This window comes from Motacilla alba, chromosome 3, assembly GCF_015832195.1.
Source record: "Motacilla alba alba isolate MOTALB_02 chromosome 3, Motacilla_alba_V1.0_pri, whole genome shotgun sequence".
Classification (NCBI taxonomy): Eukaryota; Metazoa; Chordata; class Aves; order Passeriformes; family Motacillidae; genus Motacilla; species Motacilla alba.
In genome coordinates this window covers 52242388-52259462 of record NC_052018.1, presented here as the reverse complement: position 1 = coordinate 52259462, position 17075 = coordinate 52242388, and the positions used below count along the sequence as shown (strand labels likewise).

General features: G+C 38.3%; 1 protein-coding gene across 1 annotated transcript in view; it reads right to left on the bottom strand.

The window, feature by feature from the left end:
- Window positions 1–1065: 1065 nt before the first annotated feature.
- The window catches only part of RNF217 (ring finger protein 217), a 54314-nt gene continuing 38304 nt past the window's right edge, over window positions 1066–17075 (bottom strand). Inside the window, exons 3-6 of the mRNA XM_038131487.1 lie at window positions 16309–16473; window positions 8851–9052; window positions 3750–3821; window positions 1066–1640 (exon numbers count right to left, since the gene is read on the bottom strand). Of these exons, the coding sequence (XP_037987415.1) occupies window positions 1567–1640; window positions 3750–3821; window positions 8851–9052; window positions 16309–16473 (513 nt within the window). The 3' untranslated portion in view covers window positions 1066–1566. The remainder of the gene's footprint in view (window positions 1641–3749; window positions 3822–8850; window positions 9053–16308; window positions 16474–17075) is intronic.

The window sequence follows — 17075 nt, the reverse complement described above, 5'->3', positions numbered from 1 at the left end:
ACTCTTACGGACATTTCCCATCTTCCTGCTTCCCCTTTCCCCATATATACACAAACATATATATATACGTATATAAATATTGTGTATCTTCAAACACACTAACTGAAAAGAAGTACCTTCACAGTACAAATCCAATCTTCTTTTCTTTAAGATTAGCTTGTATTTTTTACAGTATGAAGTAGATAACTTTTTTTTCAGTTCCTTTCTTTATGGTTTCAGCATTCTGTCTAAACAAATTTATTCTTGTTTTTTAAGTTATATTTGTATGATAGATTTGGATTAAAATTAAAATCTCAGTAACTGAATCATTATGGTGAATTACATTGCTTTTGTTGTGATGCACTGAGAAAGAGGTTTGGTAGCAAACAGTAGAACTTAAGGAAAAAAGAGCAAAGATAGCTATTCTCTTCAGAACTGTCATCTGCCAGGAAGAGAAACACTGTAAGCAGAAAGTAAGAATGAAGTGGTCTCCTAAGAATTTCTGATTGTTTCCCTTACCCTGGATTCACAGATTTTCCTCATAAGACATCAGTGGATACTCCAAGACTTATGTAGTAGTAGCCTACTCAAGGGAGCAAACAAACAAAATGTGCTATTTAGGCTATAAAATTTCATCAAGTCAATCCTCACACAGGTAGTGTGTAGCATGTATATCATATTCCAAGTCAGAATAAAAAGAGCAGGTTTCCAGCTTCCCTGAAGACACATTTCAGGGATATCTTGGGACAGATTAGGCCACTGACACATCTTGTTACCTAAACCCTTCAGATTTTTCTGTACTGTAAGAATTTAAAAATGAAGTCCTGTTGTAAGAAATCTTGTCACACCCTCTGCCATTAATATTAATAGACTGTCATAAATAAATTACTGAAGTGAAACCAATCACCATATTCTTAAGTATCACGATGCTTCAGTACTGAGGGTGTTTCCCTCTGAGGCACTGCAGCTTGGCAGTGGCAATGTGCACTCCACTAGCAGGAGGACGGACTCAGAAGATAACCAGCTGTCGTGCTCTGGCATGTGATGGGGTTTCGGTATGCTGAACAAAATGCTGTGTGATGGAAGTTATTTACAGAAGTAGTTTTTAATACCAAAAGTAGTATGCTCAGTATACAGTAAGAGTCCAAACACTTCTAAGCATTTCCACCTTAAAGGCCGACACTGAAGTTAAACGAGCACATGTTAGCAGTTAAACGCTTTCTTCACAGGCCAGATCGGTAGTAGAGTTGTGGCTACAATACAGACTTGGATTGTCTGGTTCAGAAACTTAGATTCAAAATAAAAAAAAAAACAAAAACCCAAAGTAATAACTAAAAAAATAAAACCAAAACCAAAAAACATTTAAAAAGCAGCAGTCAGGGGGCCCATCTTGTTGAGAGTGCACCAGAGCAAAGAGGCTTTCTGGTCTGCAGTAGTGTTTTCAGCTGAGGGAAGATGGCAGGAGAGCCCCCATCCTTCTTCCAGGGCGGTGGCTTTGATGCTGTAACCAGCACTGTATTGCTCTGTTGCACAAAACACGGATAGCCCTTGCAGGACCAGCTCAGTTCAGGCGAGTAATGTCCGTCCTCACCAGGGCATACCTGTCCGTGACCTTTTCCTCTGCTTTTTACAAAGGCAATAGATAGGAAACACAAATAAACCTGCCAAAAGAAGGAAACATGAAAAAACACATAATTAAATGCCATCCTTTGTGCATGTGTTATGTTTTTTAGATATATGTATTCAGATGGAGCTTTTCACGTCTCAGGAGAATTTAGGCCAGGCATTTGGACAAGCAGAAAAAAAATACTAGCCTGCAACAACCAGCGTCTTTGATAATGAGCTGAGCGACACTTACTCTTTTCTGTTACAAATTCCTGCTAACCCTACACTCATCACTGACAAATTAATTTCTGAATCATGCTGTTTGGTGTATGGTACAAACAGAACTTTTAAAAGCACTCTGGAAATTCTTAGATCTAAATTCAAAGCTGATGTAACTAAGCTAGTTTTCAATTAGATTCACATGCAATAGAGACAGCATGTTATAGTTTTACTTTTCATTTATTTTAAGAAGCATCCTCATCTACTGTGAAGTAATACCAAATGTTTATCTTTAATAATATCAAGTGTTTATGCTTGCCTGGACAGGGAACTATTTATTCTTAAGTCTTTTGAGAGAAAGCAAGCTGTAAAAACAAAAAAAAAATACATCACAATCATTCAGGTGAAAAATAATTTGTCAAATAGTCTGTACTCCTTCAAACCCAAATGAGAAGCATTTTCCTTTTTCTTTTGCCACCAGCTGACTGAAATGGCCGAAGATTTTCTTTTCAAACATCACTGCAGTAACAAGATAGAACAAAAGACTGCTACAATCACAGTGTTGCTGCTTTGCTCAATAGCCTTGTAAATGGTGCAGCATGATTTCCAGCAATGTAACTGAAATTATTCTAAGAGTGGTTGGCAGCAAATATTGCTCTAATTACCTCAAAACCAAAACTTTTCTATAAATAATCAATGTTTTTGGAACTGCTCATACTGCTGGCCTTGATCATATCTTATCCAGCCAAGCCAAGGATGAGACTTCAATGGCATTCTGATTATTATTGCAAATATTGTTACTATATTACTGCAAAACCCTCTTGATTTTTAATATATAAAAAGTGGGGTTTTTTTCCCCCCACCATAGATTATACCAGATTGCAGACCAAAATAAAACTTACTGGCACTAAGAAGCCTTTATTGTTTAAAATTTTGGCATAAAAATGCTGTTGAATAAGATAAATGTTTAAGATAAGCACTGCTCACTCTCTTCAGTGAAGATGGTTGGTCTAAACACAGCAATTACAGCAATATTCCTTATTTGGTCAGATGTAGCCTAGAAAAGCTGTAACAGTATTTTGGTTATAGGTTGACTGGTTACTTCCAACCTTATTAATATAGCTATACTGGTGTATTTTGGCTTTATTGTATCAAAATAAAGGAGCCACACCCCAAAATACCTCAGGGCTGGGCATGCACTGCAAATTCTCAGTGGAATAAGCAGTTTGATGAAAAGCTGTGAAGCAGCATGATGCCTCAATGACATATTGCTGCCAACATGAAGAGTGAATATGCACTCACATGAGCAAAACTATACCTTGTTGTCACAGCTAATCTCCTTTCTGTGGGAAAACTCAGCTAAGCCAGACAAAGAGCAGCTTTGCTAAAATATCTGTGCACGTTAACGCAACCACATTTACAGAGCTTTGATACGTAATCAAGTGAGTTCAGAGTACCAGTTTTTGTGATGGAATACAATTTGGCAGCCTTCGCACTGGGTAATGTTTTGAGGCTGACTCATCCCAATTTGCTGCTTTGTTGCTGTTGCATCTTCAAGCTGGTGAGCTTTTGGGACTAAGCCTTAGATCCCTAAAAAACTTGTCATACACACGACCAACATTATAAAACTGTGATTTAATGGGGTTAATATAAGGCTGGGTCAAAGTCAGCCAGCCCCCAGGATTACGTTTAAATTACTCTGAACTTTTTGCTAGTTTATCTACAGCAGTTAAAGACATTTATTTGGAAAGTGAAATAAATGGGAATAAAAATAAAGCTAGTAAGTATAAATTTTAAAATATCTTTTTTTTTTAGAAAAAAGTAATGTGCTTAATACTAAAACAGCAACTGTGAAATCTGTACTTTGCCTCCATGTCTTTGAGATGTCATATAGAGAAAGTCACTGCATAATCAGGATTAGTTTCATTTACATATGTAACTCTTACCTATTACAACAGCTACGGCTCCCAGTGCCAGTCCCAGAACCAATATTAGGGGTGTAATGAGTAGTTTTCCAGCTGAAATGCAAAATTTATTAAATAGTTCAAAGAAGGTTTTAGTTTTTCCTTTCCAACAATTGATAAATATTTCAATATCAGAAAATATTTTAATCTATTATTTTAAAAATAATATTTTTTACCTCTAAAAATAGGATTCCTATTTGTAATTTCATCCTACAAATTCAGCCAGGAACTATCACCATGCAGACAGTTCCCTATACACATTTCTCTTTGCCCTCTTCACCCACCACAACTCTCTGAGCACAGCTTATTTCATACGTTAACAGCTTGCATTTATTTCTGTTTCCATTCTGAAGTCCCTCAAGCATCGACAGGAACGTGATAGCTATAAAGCTACTATAATTTGGCTTCTCTGGAATCCTACTGCACAGCAACCAGCCTGGAGAGATGCCAAGCAAACTAGCATCTTGGAAAGTTTAGGTTAGCTCAAGGTGATGAGACCATCACCTTTAAATATATTTCTGCTTGCTTTAAAAGGTTACAGTGAAGTGCTCATGTACAGCTGTGATTTAGGTCTAAGTCAAACCACAGCCAAGTCTATTTTGGATCTACATTTATAAGGATATGTTGTGGCTCTCACATGAGTAGGGCAGTGATGTTGAGCAGCATACTTGCTAGAGCATAAGACCAAGAACAAATAAAGCATGTTCATGTTCTTTACTTTCTGATGAGTTCCTGATTTGTAAAAGCTCACACAGTGAAGGCAGGGGTCTTGCTGAAAAAGTGAATTTGAAACTGAACCAGAACCTAAGCAATCTTCCTTGCACTGCACACTTTCAATGGATGAATCTCCCTGGCTCTGTTGGCTGAGCAGTTGGGTCAAAGACATCCCTTAACTGAGCTGTCTGAAAATGCAGGAGGGCAGGCATTTTTACTGATATGCCAGCAGTCTGAGCAGGGACTTGAAATTCTGCAGTTCTCTAAGTTAGATATGTGTTTGAAAGCTCACCTCTAGAATGGGAGAAAAATTGAGTTTGTTACCTCTCTCTTCCCTCCCTCAAGTCACTCATATCAGATTTCAGTAAGTGGATTACTACATTCAATAATGATGTAAACCTTTCCATAACCTGAGACACTAATTTGAGCAGTCTGAAGGAAAAATTAGATATTTTGGAAATATTTACAGCAGTTAAATGAACTGGTCCTTTTCTTGCTCTGTTTTGATAGCTTTTAAATTTCATGGGAGTGCAGTGGGCGGGAAACATTAATTCCTAGAAGAAAAAAAATTGGCAAATATTTGTATTACTCTAGTTGCTAGGCATCCTAATGGCATACCTTCCCAGGACTCCACTGAGCTGTGTTCTATACACACAGAACTTGTCAAATACATTATTCAAGTGTAGACAGAAGAATGAATGTCAAGTGATGGAAAACTTCAAGAAAGGTCCAAAAATAAGAAATTAACAGCATTTTAAAACATCACCAGAGTCTTCAACAATTTCAAGTAAAGCTTGTAAAAGATTAGAGGCTTAAGGTATGAACTCCTTACTTCATTAAGTTCCATGTAATTAGAGTGCTAGAAAATTATGATGTTTCGTACCAAAATTATTAAAAACTTAAATCACTGAGCTGGTGACTAAGTATGCAGAAACAGAGTCTATGGGAAGGGCTAAGCTAGCCTTCAACTGGAATAACTTCTTTTCAGACACGAAGAACAGTTCCTAAGCTAATTCAAGAACTTGTTCACATATATTTGACAAACTCAGAGCTGAAATAAAGCATGAGTAGTGTCTTTCCTTCTGCCTGTGAATATGAAGTTATGGAGTACTGCGCAGTAATCTTTTATAATTTATTTTATAGAATAAAATGACTCCATCATTGTGAGACCATATCCTCTTTTGGTTAGCAATGCATTATTTCTAAAGACCTAATTTCAAAACAAATACTTTTCTACTTATAGATCTCTACATACAAATCCTTAATATTTCTCTACCTTTCTAAACCAAAATTAACAAGCAACACAAGGTGAACAAGGCTTGCAAATGTTGCCACCAGGAAGAGCACAAACAGCAGCAATCACTGGCAAAACAGTGGGAATGTACTATTTGCTCCAATGGTTTTTACCTGCATTCTATGAAACAATTACAAAATGCTCAATTTTACATGTCAGAATTGAAAACTACTTTATACACAATTCCAGCTTCATAGACATTGTCATAGTGCAAAAGATGATGAGGCTCTTTATCACAGAAGGAATCATGACACACCAAGAAATGTCACTGAGACTAAGGCTGTTTGCTGCAGGCACCAAACTGTCCTATGTCTGCTCAGAGACTGAGAGCACAGAGAGCAAATGTAACGCCTGTCACAGAGCTGAATAAAATCTTGGTCATTAGCCCATGTGGTCATCTCACCAGTAGGCTATGACAGCCAGTCTGCTGTTGTCCAAAGTTAGTTTTTAAGAGTATCTTCATAAAAAGCAATTGAAATAGAACCTTTTTACAATTGCACTCAAATTAATCATAAACAATTTCTCTACTGGATGGCCCAGCATGAAGATACAGACATTTGTGGTAATACAACAACTGTATTTGCAAGTGTCTCAGAGGGTTGCCTTATTTGTGATACAGAGAACCACATTCTTCTGCAAAACAGCACAGTATTTCAGGAAACATGAGGGAATATTTTTCCCTTGCGTAACTTTGGGTTTAGTTGGAGGTTTTAGGGTAATATATCCAATGTACTGTCACAGGACAGTTTCTCTAAAAACCATGCTGGCTAAAGAAGGGAAAGAAATGTCAGAGATCACTTCTGAGGTTTTCTTCTCCCTGTGATTACTATCACCTTTACATAACAGCTGGTTGATGAAGAAAAGTATGTTTAAAATTATGCTGCCATAAATTCTTTTCCCTTATTTTTACTGCAGAGCAGTTTGTGACTGTATGCACTTGCTCCTCAACAGAAATCATGACAGCATGCCAGCCTGCTGTGTGGTGATCTTTCTACTCACTCCACCTAGCCAGATTTTAGAAACAGCCCAAAAAACCTTTGCTCCACATGGCTACAAAATCACATTTATTAAAGTATTTCTTCTCCATAGCAATAAAGTAAAAAGTCATACAAAACCCCCACATATCTGGCAACACCTCTTCAGTCTCCCAGACACCCAAGATAACATTCCTTTCATTTCCACTACTTAGCTAACTAGCAGGGGCATTTTTCTACAGGAAATCCAACCTCTGTTTCTCAGTACACGTTACTAAAATGTAGAATCTATGCTTTTAATGGCATCTCTGCTACCGCCTCTTCTTCTGCTGACTTTCATGACAGAACTAAAACCCAGGCTTGTGCAGTAGCACCTACTGATGATAATGCTCCTCTTTTGCCTGGTAAAGTATTTACATATTTATATTTTCAGTTCTAGCTACTGGGACCTCCCTGAACCTGGGTGTGATCCCTAACGGGAATTCAACATTTTTGGGTCTAAATTTGATCTTAACTTATTAAGACTAGTAAGCTTCAGCTCAACACATAAAACACAAACAAAACAAAAAAATAAATCAAATATCATGATATTTGATATAAGCAGAATCTGATGGAAGGTCCATAAAAGAATGATATGAAAAGGCCAGCAAGCTATTATTATTTACTCAATTTCATGATAACAAAACTAGCCAATGAAATTATCAGGAATCAATAAAAAAACCCATTACTTCCTCCACCTGACACATAGTGAAATCCTAGAGCTTCTACCAGAATGTTGTGAAAGCCAAAATTTAAGAACTGTTAAAACTAGTAAAGGATCCATCCACTGAGGGTTACAAAGCACAAGTTCAGATACAAACCTTAACTAAGTAAGTGTCTAAAGCAATGATTACTGGAAACAAATAGGGAGTGAGATCTTATTTCTAATTGACCACCGCTGGGGACCAACTCATTAGGCAGACCTTTATACAAGCCAAATTAACAGCCACAGATTGATTCTGTTGAATTCTGTTATACAAAGAGAGATGAGCCTAGCCAATTTCCGGCATTGAAAATGGCATGATCCACTAACTGTATCACAGTCTGGGATTATACAGTCTTCAAAAGGTCAGGAGGTACAATCTTACAGCAATATAACACATTTTTAAAAATCAATGTGAAAACCCACACGTACATTCGTGTGGAAAAGAGTACAAAAACCTAGACTGGCTCACACATGCAAGTCACAGCCAAAATCTACTGCAATGGAAGAAGAGCTGTGAGCTCAATTCCCAAATTCAAATCAGATGTAAATTTCTGAAGATTTTAATTTTTTATTTTAATGTATGAATTCTGTTAGATCCCTGGAGTACTTTGGTAGTTATTCATAAAGTGTACTAGGATCAATATTCAAAATCTAGAGCTGTAGAAATGACAGAGATTTAAGGTCCTAAGTACCAATGAAGAATTTTCTGAATTCTTGTCAACTTGAGTGTTAACAAGCTATTGTAAAAATGTGAGCACTTACTAATGTGCTGACAGATTCAGGTACCTCTGTCTCTATTCAGATGATGACCATTCTTGTGAGAAATCACATCATATGACAGAGGGAGTTTTGGAGAGAAACTCCAAACAGAAAACCTTTTTAACAGAAAATCCTATGAGAAATGTAATCTGAGGCTTTGAGCTTTGCTAATCTTTTTTGGTTTATTAATTAATGCAAACCACAAGTACACTTGCAAACAGGAGATGAAAATTAAAATATCTTATACCTTATCTATGTGTGATCCTGTAAATATGAACATACACATATTTACCATGGAGCTTTAATAGCAAAGACCAGGCTGAATAGGGCTCTGAGCAATCTGATTTAGTTGAAGACGTCCCTGCTCATTGCAGGTGGCCTTTAAAGGTCCTTCTCAGCACAAACTATTCTACGATTCTAATAAGGTTACCCATGATTCTGCATGTGAGCAACACTTGTAATGTCTGCGAGTACAATCTCTGAAAACCAAGTTGTCCATCCAATCCTTTAAACCACTAGTTTTAATTTAACTATAATTGCCCTATCCTCCCATCACTTTATTGTGCAGCTCTCCACAAGGAGCATTAACCCACTCACCACAGACAGAGCCTCGCACTAATCTCCTTAAATGTGGTCTCTCGGGGAGGTAGCGGTATTTGCATCCAAAGATACTGAGGTTTGACGTGTGGTCTCCAAAGAAGCGGAGCTGGCGGTATCTCTCCCCACAACGGTAACAGAAATTAGTGTTACACTGTGAACAGGTCATGTGGTCACACCCTTCCGTTCTCTGGATGTGGATCTGTATGGGCAGAAGGAAAGAAGAAATATTATTTTTCCCCCCTTCCTAAGCACAGGAAAGCGGGCACTACCCGGGGCAGTTTACGTGCCAGATGGAAAGAAGCTGCAAGCAACCTCCTGCAAAGTCAGTACTTGCATTAATTAATACTGCAGCTGGCTTATGACAATAATGGTTTTCTGAGGCATGTTTCAGAGTATTAAATGTGGGTTCCATTGTTTCCGGATTCCCACTTCCTACATAATCCTCCTTTTTTTGTTTAAATGCTCTTCATATCAGATGAGAATTCTTGCTCTTACTAAAATTGTGGTTTTATTGCTGAAGTAGATATGTTAGCACCAAAATTTATTAAAAATAAAAGCAACACAGTGAATATAGTTATGAACTCTGTTTGACCCCTCCCCAGATGGATTTCCCTCTTAGGCCACCTGTGGCTCTACTCCCTTTTCCATCACAAATTGATTTGGCATTTTGTAATAAACACCAGAAAGACCCTGCTGTTACAGTACATGATTTGAGAAGTATGGATGCTTTCTCCTTCCTAAAAAAACAAACAAAAAAAATTCCACAAACTATATGTGGAATAAAAACTTATACCAAGCTTTCATGATACCCACAGCACAGCATGAAACAGGGTTGCCCTAGTTCTACAGCCATCTTTCTACCCATTGCCTGCTAAATAGTTCCCCATCCTGCATTCCAAGACCACGTTCCACAGTGGAATTGTAGATAGCCTAATAATTGAGGTTGAAAGTGATGCAAAGGGGTCATCTATTTTAACCCCTAACTCCAAGCTGGGATAACTCCAGACAGATCACATTGCTTCAGGTCTCATCTCATTAGATTAAAAAAATTTCCAAGCATGGGTATGTCATAGCCTCTTTAAGCATTCTATACTGTGCTTCACCATCCTCCCTGGGAATACTTTTTTCCATTACATCCAATTTGAATTTCAGCTGTTGAAACTTGCAACAGATAAATCAATGTCTCCTGAAACCGCCTACAGTTACCTACATTTTGCAGGGAGGTACAGGGAAAGACATGGCATGACCACTCAGTGGCTCTGCAAGCACCAGAGACACTGAAAGGTCAGCGAGCTCCAGAGAAGCTCATGACTCCTGGAGTATCCAACATTCTTGAGAGGGTCATACGCATTTGTTCTTTGGTGTTGATCAGGGGTGATCTGGGCTCTCACCTTGCTCGCCCAAACATCTACTGAAACAGGTACTCTATCCATGTAAGGAAGTGATGCTTTCCATCTGCAACACCCGTGGTAAAAGGGTTACAAGGGTAACAGTAGCTCCAGATACACCTACCAGCATCCCTGTGCCAATCTCAGTAGTGATCTCAGGATTTGCTTTGCTATACTTTTAAACCCTGCTTTTATACAAAAGAGGGGAAAATATTCACAAAAGAGAGAACTGGGCTATTAAAAATAAAGCTTTCCAGTGGGCAAGTATTCTGGTAGACTTAAAATTTGTCTGACTGAGCAAACATCCCCATTTACCCCAAGGAATTCTGCTGTATTACAGGTGTCTTGTTTTCCAGAAGAATCTGAAAAAACACCACTGCTGATGAGCTTTATAAGCCACTTGACTTCAAAACTTTCACAGTTAATCACTGACAGTAGGCAAAGCAGAAAGAGAACTCTACCCAATATTATATCAACTTAAGCACAACTTTAGAAGATAAACACTTTTTTTTTTTCCTAAAAGGGACATTACATTGTCAGATCAAATTCTTAGTTCTCAGGTTACATGTGAAAAAAGATGTTGACTCCAGTTCTGGAGCCACAATTTATTTACTGTAATTGCTCAGATTAACTTCAACTGAAACGAAGGTATTTTAATACTGACTTAAAGTATTTTGACAAATTAACTTTAAAATTTATTTAAAATTAATTTTTCAGGGGACCAACTCATACAGCAATTATAGAGACATGTAATTTAAAGGGTAATTTTCCTCATCTGCTGATTCTCTTAAATGTAAATGAGGGAACTAGATTTTGTGACTAATGAGAATTAACTGGTTGCTTTATTTTCTTTTTGAATCAAGACTGTTGAATTCTCCTCTCTCTTCTCTAATTTACCAACCCAATTAAGTTATCATTCATTCTCACTGTAATTCTGTAGAATCGTGGAACCTATAAAAATCCTAGATGCAAACCATTCACATTCCAAAAATAAGGTAATTGTTATTGGTAGTAAGAACTTCAAGGAGATGCTAGCAATAGCCTTTTATGTTCTACCATTTATATACAAAATATCCACCTCTTAGAAACTGCCTGCCATCCTTCTACCCATGCTTTCCTAGAAGCCTCCCAGCTCCAGTTAATCATGCATTACTCATGAATCATTTGTCCATCTACTTGTTCCTGCCGTAAATTCTCCAGACATACTGTCCTCTTAAAAACATGAAATAAGTTGATAAGGATTTCTTATCTTACAAACAAATACTGCAACTACATGCACTTCATATTTGCTTCTTCAAAAAGCCAACCATAAAAATATTTTAGTCAATACTCATCTGCACATGTAACTGTCTTCAAATGCTGCGAATCTGGAACAACCAGCTGTACTCGCCTATTACCTTTTTATTGCAAAACCTCCTTCTTTTCCAGTGAGTAAAGACTTGATTAGAAAAAACAAAGTAAAAAACCCCACAAACCTCAGATGCAGGGCTTGAACTTCCTATCACATGCTTTGCAGACTGACAATGCCAGGTGAACTTTGTATCATTTGGTCAGGCTGCTTTCAAGCCTAAGACATGACATCTCACCAGATCAACTTCATCTCCGGTTCACACGAGCATGCCTCCGCGCCCTCCAGATAATCCACTGACAGAGATGGATTACAAACCTATAGGCTGAGAAAGTGACCGCTGATGGCTCAGATATCAGGGGTGTTCCTGCCCCACAGGCAGCACCATGGCGCACAAGAGGCAGCCAGGGAACGCGTGGGGCCAGGAATGCCGCTGGCCGTGGGAAGCTGCGGCCGTGCGGGGCCCAGCGCAGTGTGACTGCAGGCTCCCCTGCAGCATGGACACTGCAAGCCCAGTTTCTGCCTCCGTGCATTCAGTCAAAGCTACAGGCTTCATCCTGCACCCACGGCCTGTTCAAAACCAAAGATGTACACTCACCTTACAGAGGAAGATTAGCCATTCAGAAACCCAAGGACAGCTTCCAGAACAACAGGGGTGAAAACTACCCACCAAGGGCAAACACATCCAGTTTGGAGTCCTAAGTGGACAACTGAAGAAGCACAGTGGCTATTGCAGACCCTTATTTTACCCCCTGTGCATGTTACACGCCCTCTCATAGAAATCTACTAGGGAAATCACTGCCAGGAGTTCTGAGGATAGTGGCCATGTCTCCTCCACCTTCAAAGAAAACCTGCCCAGGTTTATCACTTTGTATACAAATAAGGACTCTCCTCCCTCCAGAGGCCGAGAATTAATTTGCAGAGTGCTTCCAAAAACTATGGCCTGAATTATTTGATAATGCTTATATGAATCAGAACAGATAAGAAGTGCACGCTCCTTTATTTGCATTAACATACTTCTTAAATTTCTGCTGCTGTTCAAAGCCTTCTAAGCTAGAGCTGCTATGTGGTGTTCCTGCAGATAGTGCTGCTTTTGAAAACTGTGGTAAGATAACACCAACATGGAGTATTTCCTTGGTTTGCTGTACTGTAAAAACACTTGTGTAACCAAAAGCATTTTGTTGCAAACATTCCAAGAAACTGTAAAAAATAACCCCTTAAAACAGTACCGGGGAAAGACAATGTTATAAATTTTGGCAAATGACATCCAATAATGTAGCAAATTTGCACTTATTAGCCAACTTACTTTAGAACAAGACCAGCACTTTTTGGACAAGTCTTGTTTGAAAAAATACACTCTCAAAATAGTGTATAGTGTATTTGGAAAAAGTTGTATTAAGAAAAAAGAGTAAAAATAAATTTAAGATACAGTTTAAAAAAGTAGCATTTTTTCTATATTTCAATACTGGCACATAGTCACAACATGAATTTACAATTAAGCATTTGGACTGTGTGTAAGATTTTTATTATCTTACGTAAACACATCTTGGAGACCGGTAAATATAATTGATTTGCATTAGATGTGCTAAAAGCTGTATCCTACTACAGGAAAAAAATAATCAAGTTTAAGTTTATCTAAGAGTACCTGCTATACTGACATCACAAAGGATTCTTCCAAATCACTTACCCAACCCACAGAAATACTGGTATTTGCCTGAGGATCTGCCTCTGTATACACATATCCCCAAGTGTGTTTTGATTTTCTCATCTGCATGCCCAGAGAAGATAATGCATTTGGTTTCTCCATGGTACAGCTAAAAAGAGTCAGTGTGTGTATGTATCTGTAGGTATAAATAATTATCTCCAGAAGCTATCTGCAAAATATGGTCACAGTTTACACTGTAATCAGTATCACACTTTGGAAGTTACCAGTAATTTTACATATTACTTCAGTAAAGAAACTTCCTCTACTTATGTTTCTACCTTTAATTTCCATTCATTTCAGTTTTACTGTAGAGATTAAATACTTTAGACACAATTTAATATCGACTTTCCCTCAATCTGCTTGCCAATTTTGGCTGCTGCAAATTTTCAACCAAAATATGAAAGAAGTTAAAAATAAAGTATGTTTTCACCAGATACACGGCCTCTGTGGACCTAGAACATGGATAAATCAAATAGTGTGTTATGTTACAAATTATTTTCTTTGTCACTCCTCATTTTATTTGGAAATAGAATTCTCATCTGATTCAATGTTATTTTATATACAGGTTTTGGAGGGAGGGATGGATGGGAGAGAGAGGCAGAGAAGCATTAGATCTAATCCCCCGACTTCAAACCGTTAACTGTCAGAATGCTTATCCCTATGTGCCCAAACACCTACTAAAGATTTGATGAAGAACAATGCTTAAGATGTACTTTTTTTAACTACCCAAAGATGTATTTTTTTAACTAACTGCCAGCTAAGTGGTACTTTTGATTAATTGTAGGTTATAGATTTGATTTAAAAATAAACAGTATGTTGAGAGAAACATTTTGGACATTGTAGGCAGGAAGAACTTTTTTTCTGAAGAAATAAGTATAAGGAGTTGGGGTAGCAACACAGTTTAATAAAAGGTTGAATTCCTTCTTCAATATCCACTTACAGTGCCACATTACCAGGAAGGACTTAACAGAGGTTCTTTTTCTGTGCTAGTTTCATAAGTTTCCATATTGCCTCCCACCATGTAGGAGGTTTTATTTTCCTTCAATTAAGAAAAGAAACTTCAAGTATTTTTTAAATTAGCAGCCAAGCTCATGCAACCTCATGCTTCAGAATTAGTAACAAGCCCTGTAAGTTTCAAGTGTCCAGCCTTTTCTTTTGAAGATGGTGATAAGATTTGAATATTTAAACATGGCATTTTAAATTTTAACTTATTCATGCTGAATGTTAGACTTAGCAGTTTTGGTTCCTTTCTCTTTCCAGCTATCAGCTTTCTTACCACTCCTGGTTTTCCACATTCATATTTATTTTGCTTGGTCCATTTTCCTAATATTTTGGACAATTTATTTAAGTTACATCATTTCCATTGTCATAAAATCTGACACAAGTCGAACAATTAAAATCAAAACAGATACTTATTCCCACTCTGAAAGGAACAAAGTATTTTACTTTAAGACATCCCAGAAAGTGAACATTTTTGGAACTGACTCAAATTCATCAACTCTTACCACAAAGCAAGCTGCAAAAACTCTGTTAAAAGGTCACATGTGTGCAGGAGGAAGAAGTAAACAACCAGCTGCTGATTTCAGAGCTTTACAATTTTGCTCAGTGTTTTGAAATCTTTCAATTTCAAGCTATGGCATCACAGGCATTTCTTTCTCAAAGACCAAAATACGATACTTAGTAAACTGATGCACATTTTCTTATGAGCCTTTGCAGTGTAAGGCTCAAAGTGTTACATATACTTTGTATGCTTATAAGGAAATCTTCCCATTCAATATTAATTTTATATGAAACAGTCCAGCTTTGACTTACTACTCTGTTGGTAGCTGTGAAAAAAATCGTGGACAAATTTAAGAGTGGCCTTAATTAAGGGCAACTGGGGCAGGGGTGTGCAGGGCTGTTGCATCTCATCTGAGTAGTGGGAAATACTTCTCATCTCCAAAGGGATCGATGACATTCTTAGGGTGTGGAACTGCATTTCAGTGTTGAAAATTAATAATGAGAAAGACTTCAGAGAAACATCCATGTTGGAAAAGACCTCTGAGATCATCAACTCCAACCTTCAATCACTACCTTGTCACCTGACCATGGCACTGTCACATCCAATCATTTCTTGAACACCTCCAGGGCTAGTGACTCCATCACCTCCCTGGCAGCCCATCCCAATGTTTAACAATCCTTTCTGCAAGGAAATTCCTTTCCTAATGTGCAGTCTGAACCTCCCCTGCAGTTTGATGTTATGCCCTCTTGTCACTGGCTGCCTGGGAAAAGAGGCCAACCCCCACCTGCCTATATCCTCCTTTCAGGAGGTTGTAGAGAATGAAGAGGTGCCCCCTGAGCTTCATTTTCTCCAGGTTAAAAGAGGCTATGGGGAGACCTCAGCCACCCCTCACAGGACTTGTGCTCCAGACCCTTCACCAGCTCTGTTGCCCTCCTCTGGATTCACTCCAGAACCTCCAATGTCCTTCTTGAAGTGAAGGGCCCAGAACTGGACAGAGCACTTGAGGTGTGGCCTGTTAAGTCCCACCTCAAGGTACAGCTTGTGAAGTAGTAACATTCAATCCTACAAAACTTACAGTTTTGCCAAGTCTTAGTTTCCCTCAGTTAACTTGTTGACAGAGTATTTCCAGCCTTACTCAGACATGGAATACACTCAAACTCTCTGGAAAACCTGACAAAGGGCACTGAATTTCCCTAAAGCTTTCCATTTCTTTAAAGCTTTATTTTAGGATTAATTTAATATGTAATTAATTGACCCAAACATTTCTATGATTCATCAAAGCCCCCTCTTAATAATTTCCCTAATGTTTCTTTACATGCAGACACTCCGCAGAATCAGTGCAGGAACCAGCAAAAAAATCTGACCTGTTTTTCTCAATGGGTCATTAACAAGAAACTGCACAGCAAGTGTGAATTTCATTTCCAATGCTGAGCAGAAACTACAAGTATTTATTTTAAATGTATATTTGAACAGTTTGAAGCCACTACCTGCAAGCCAAGGGAGAGCAGCTCACCTTGCATTTTGGACACTTCTGGGCATTCCTCTGCCCGTGCTCGATTTCGTTGGCCCAGTGACGTAACAGCTTGTCTCCCTTCTTGTATTCTTTGCAGTTAACGCCTTCATGCCAGGGAGAGTGGCACTTGAAACACCAGACAAATTGGCAAGATGGACACTGGATCTGTATAAATGAGAAAACACCACACGTTTGCAAGCTGGGTGCTGATACAACTAGAAAGCCTGTTTTAACACCACTGCTCTTAAATTACGAGAGCAGCTGTCCAGCAAAGACCTAACATCTTTTGGAGGTTCTGTTTTAAAAACACAAGAAGTTGTGGAAGCTAGCTTGTTCTTTTCTTTTTCAAAAAAAGAGAAAATACAGAAGTAATTGCTAAAGCTGGGAAAGGCCTCAGTCAAATGAAGTGAAAGTAGCTTGGCTTAATCACAGGCACTACTTCCCAAAGTGATTGTGTGGGTCAACTGACAAAAAGGCAGAATCCAGAAAGCTTATTCAATTGCCTCCAATACATTTGTGAGAACACCTGAAAATTAGCTTGACAGTTTTCAGTGCAGTGGATCTGTCTTTCTCCAGGAATAAACTGCACTGCCAAGGCTATTACAGATAGTACTTGGTCTTCTGAAGGGGCGCTACAGACCTCAGTTTCATACAGGTTATGAAGCTTATATTAGAAATGGTCCTGGGAAAAGGAGCCATGAGCAAGGCTCTCATCCAAGAGCCACAACTACCAACGGGAAGTCAGGCACCTCCTTTTGCTCTTGATT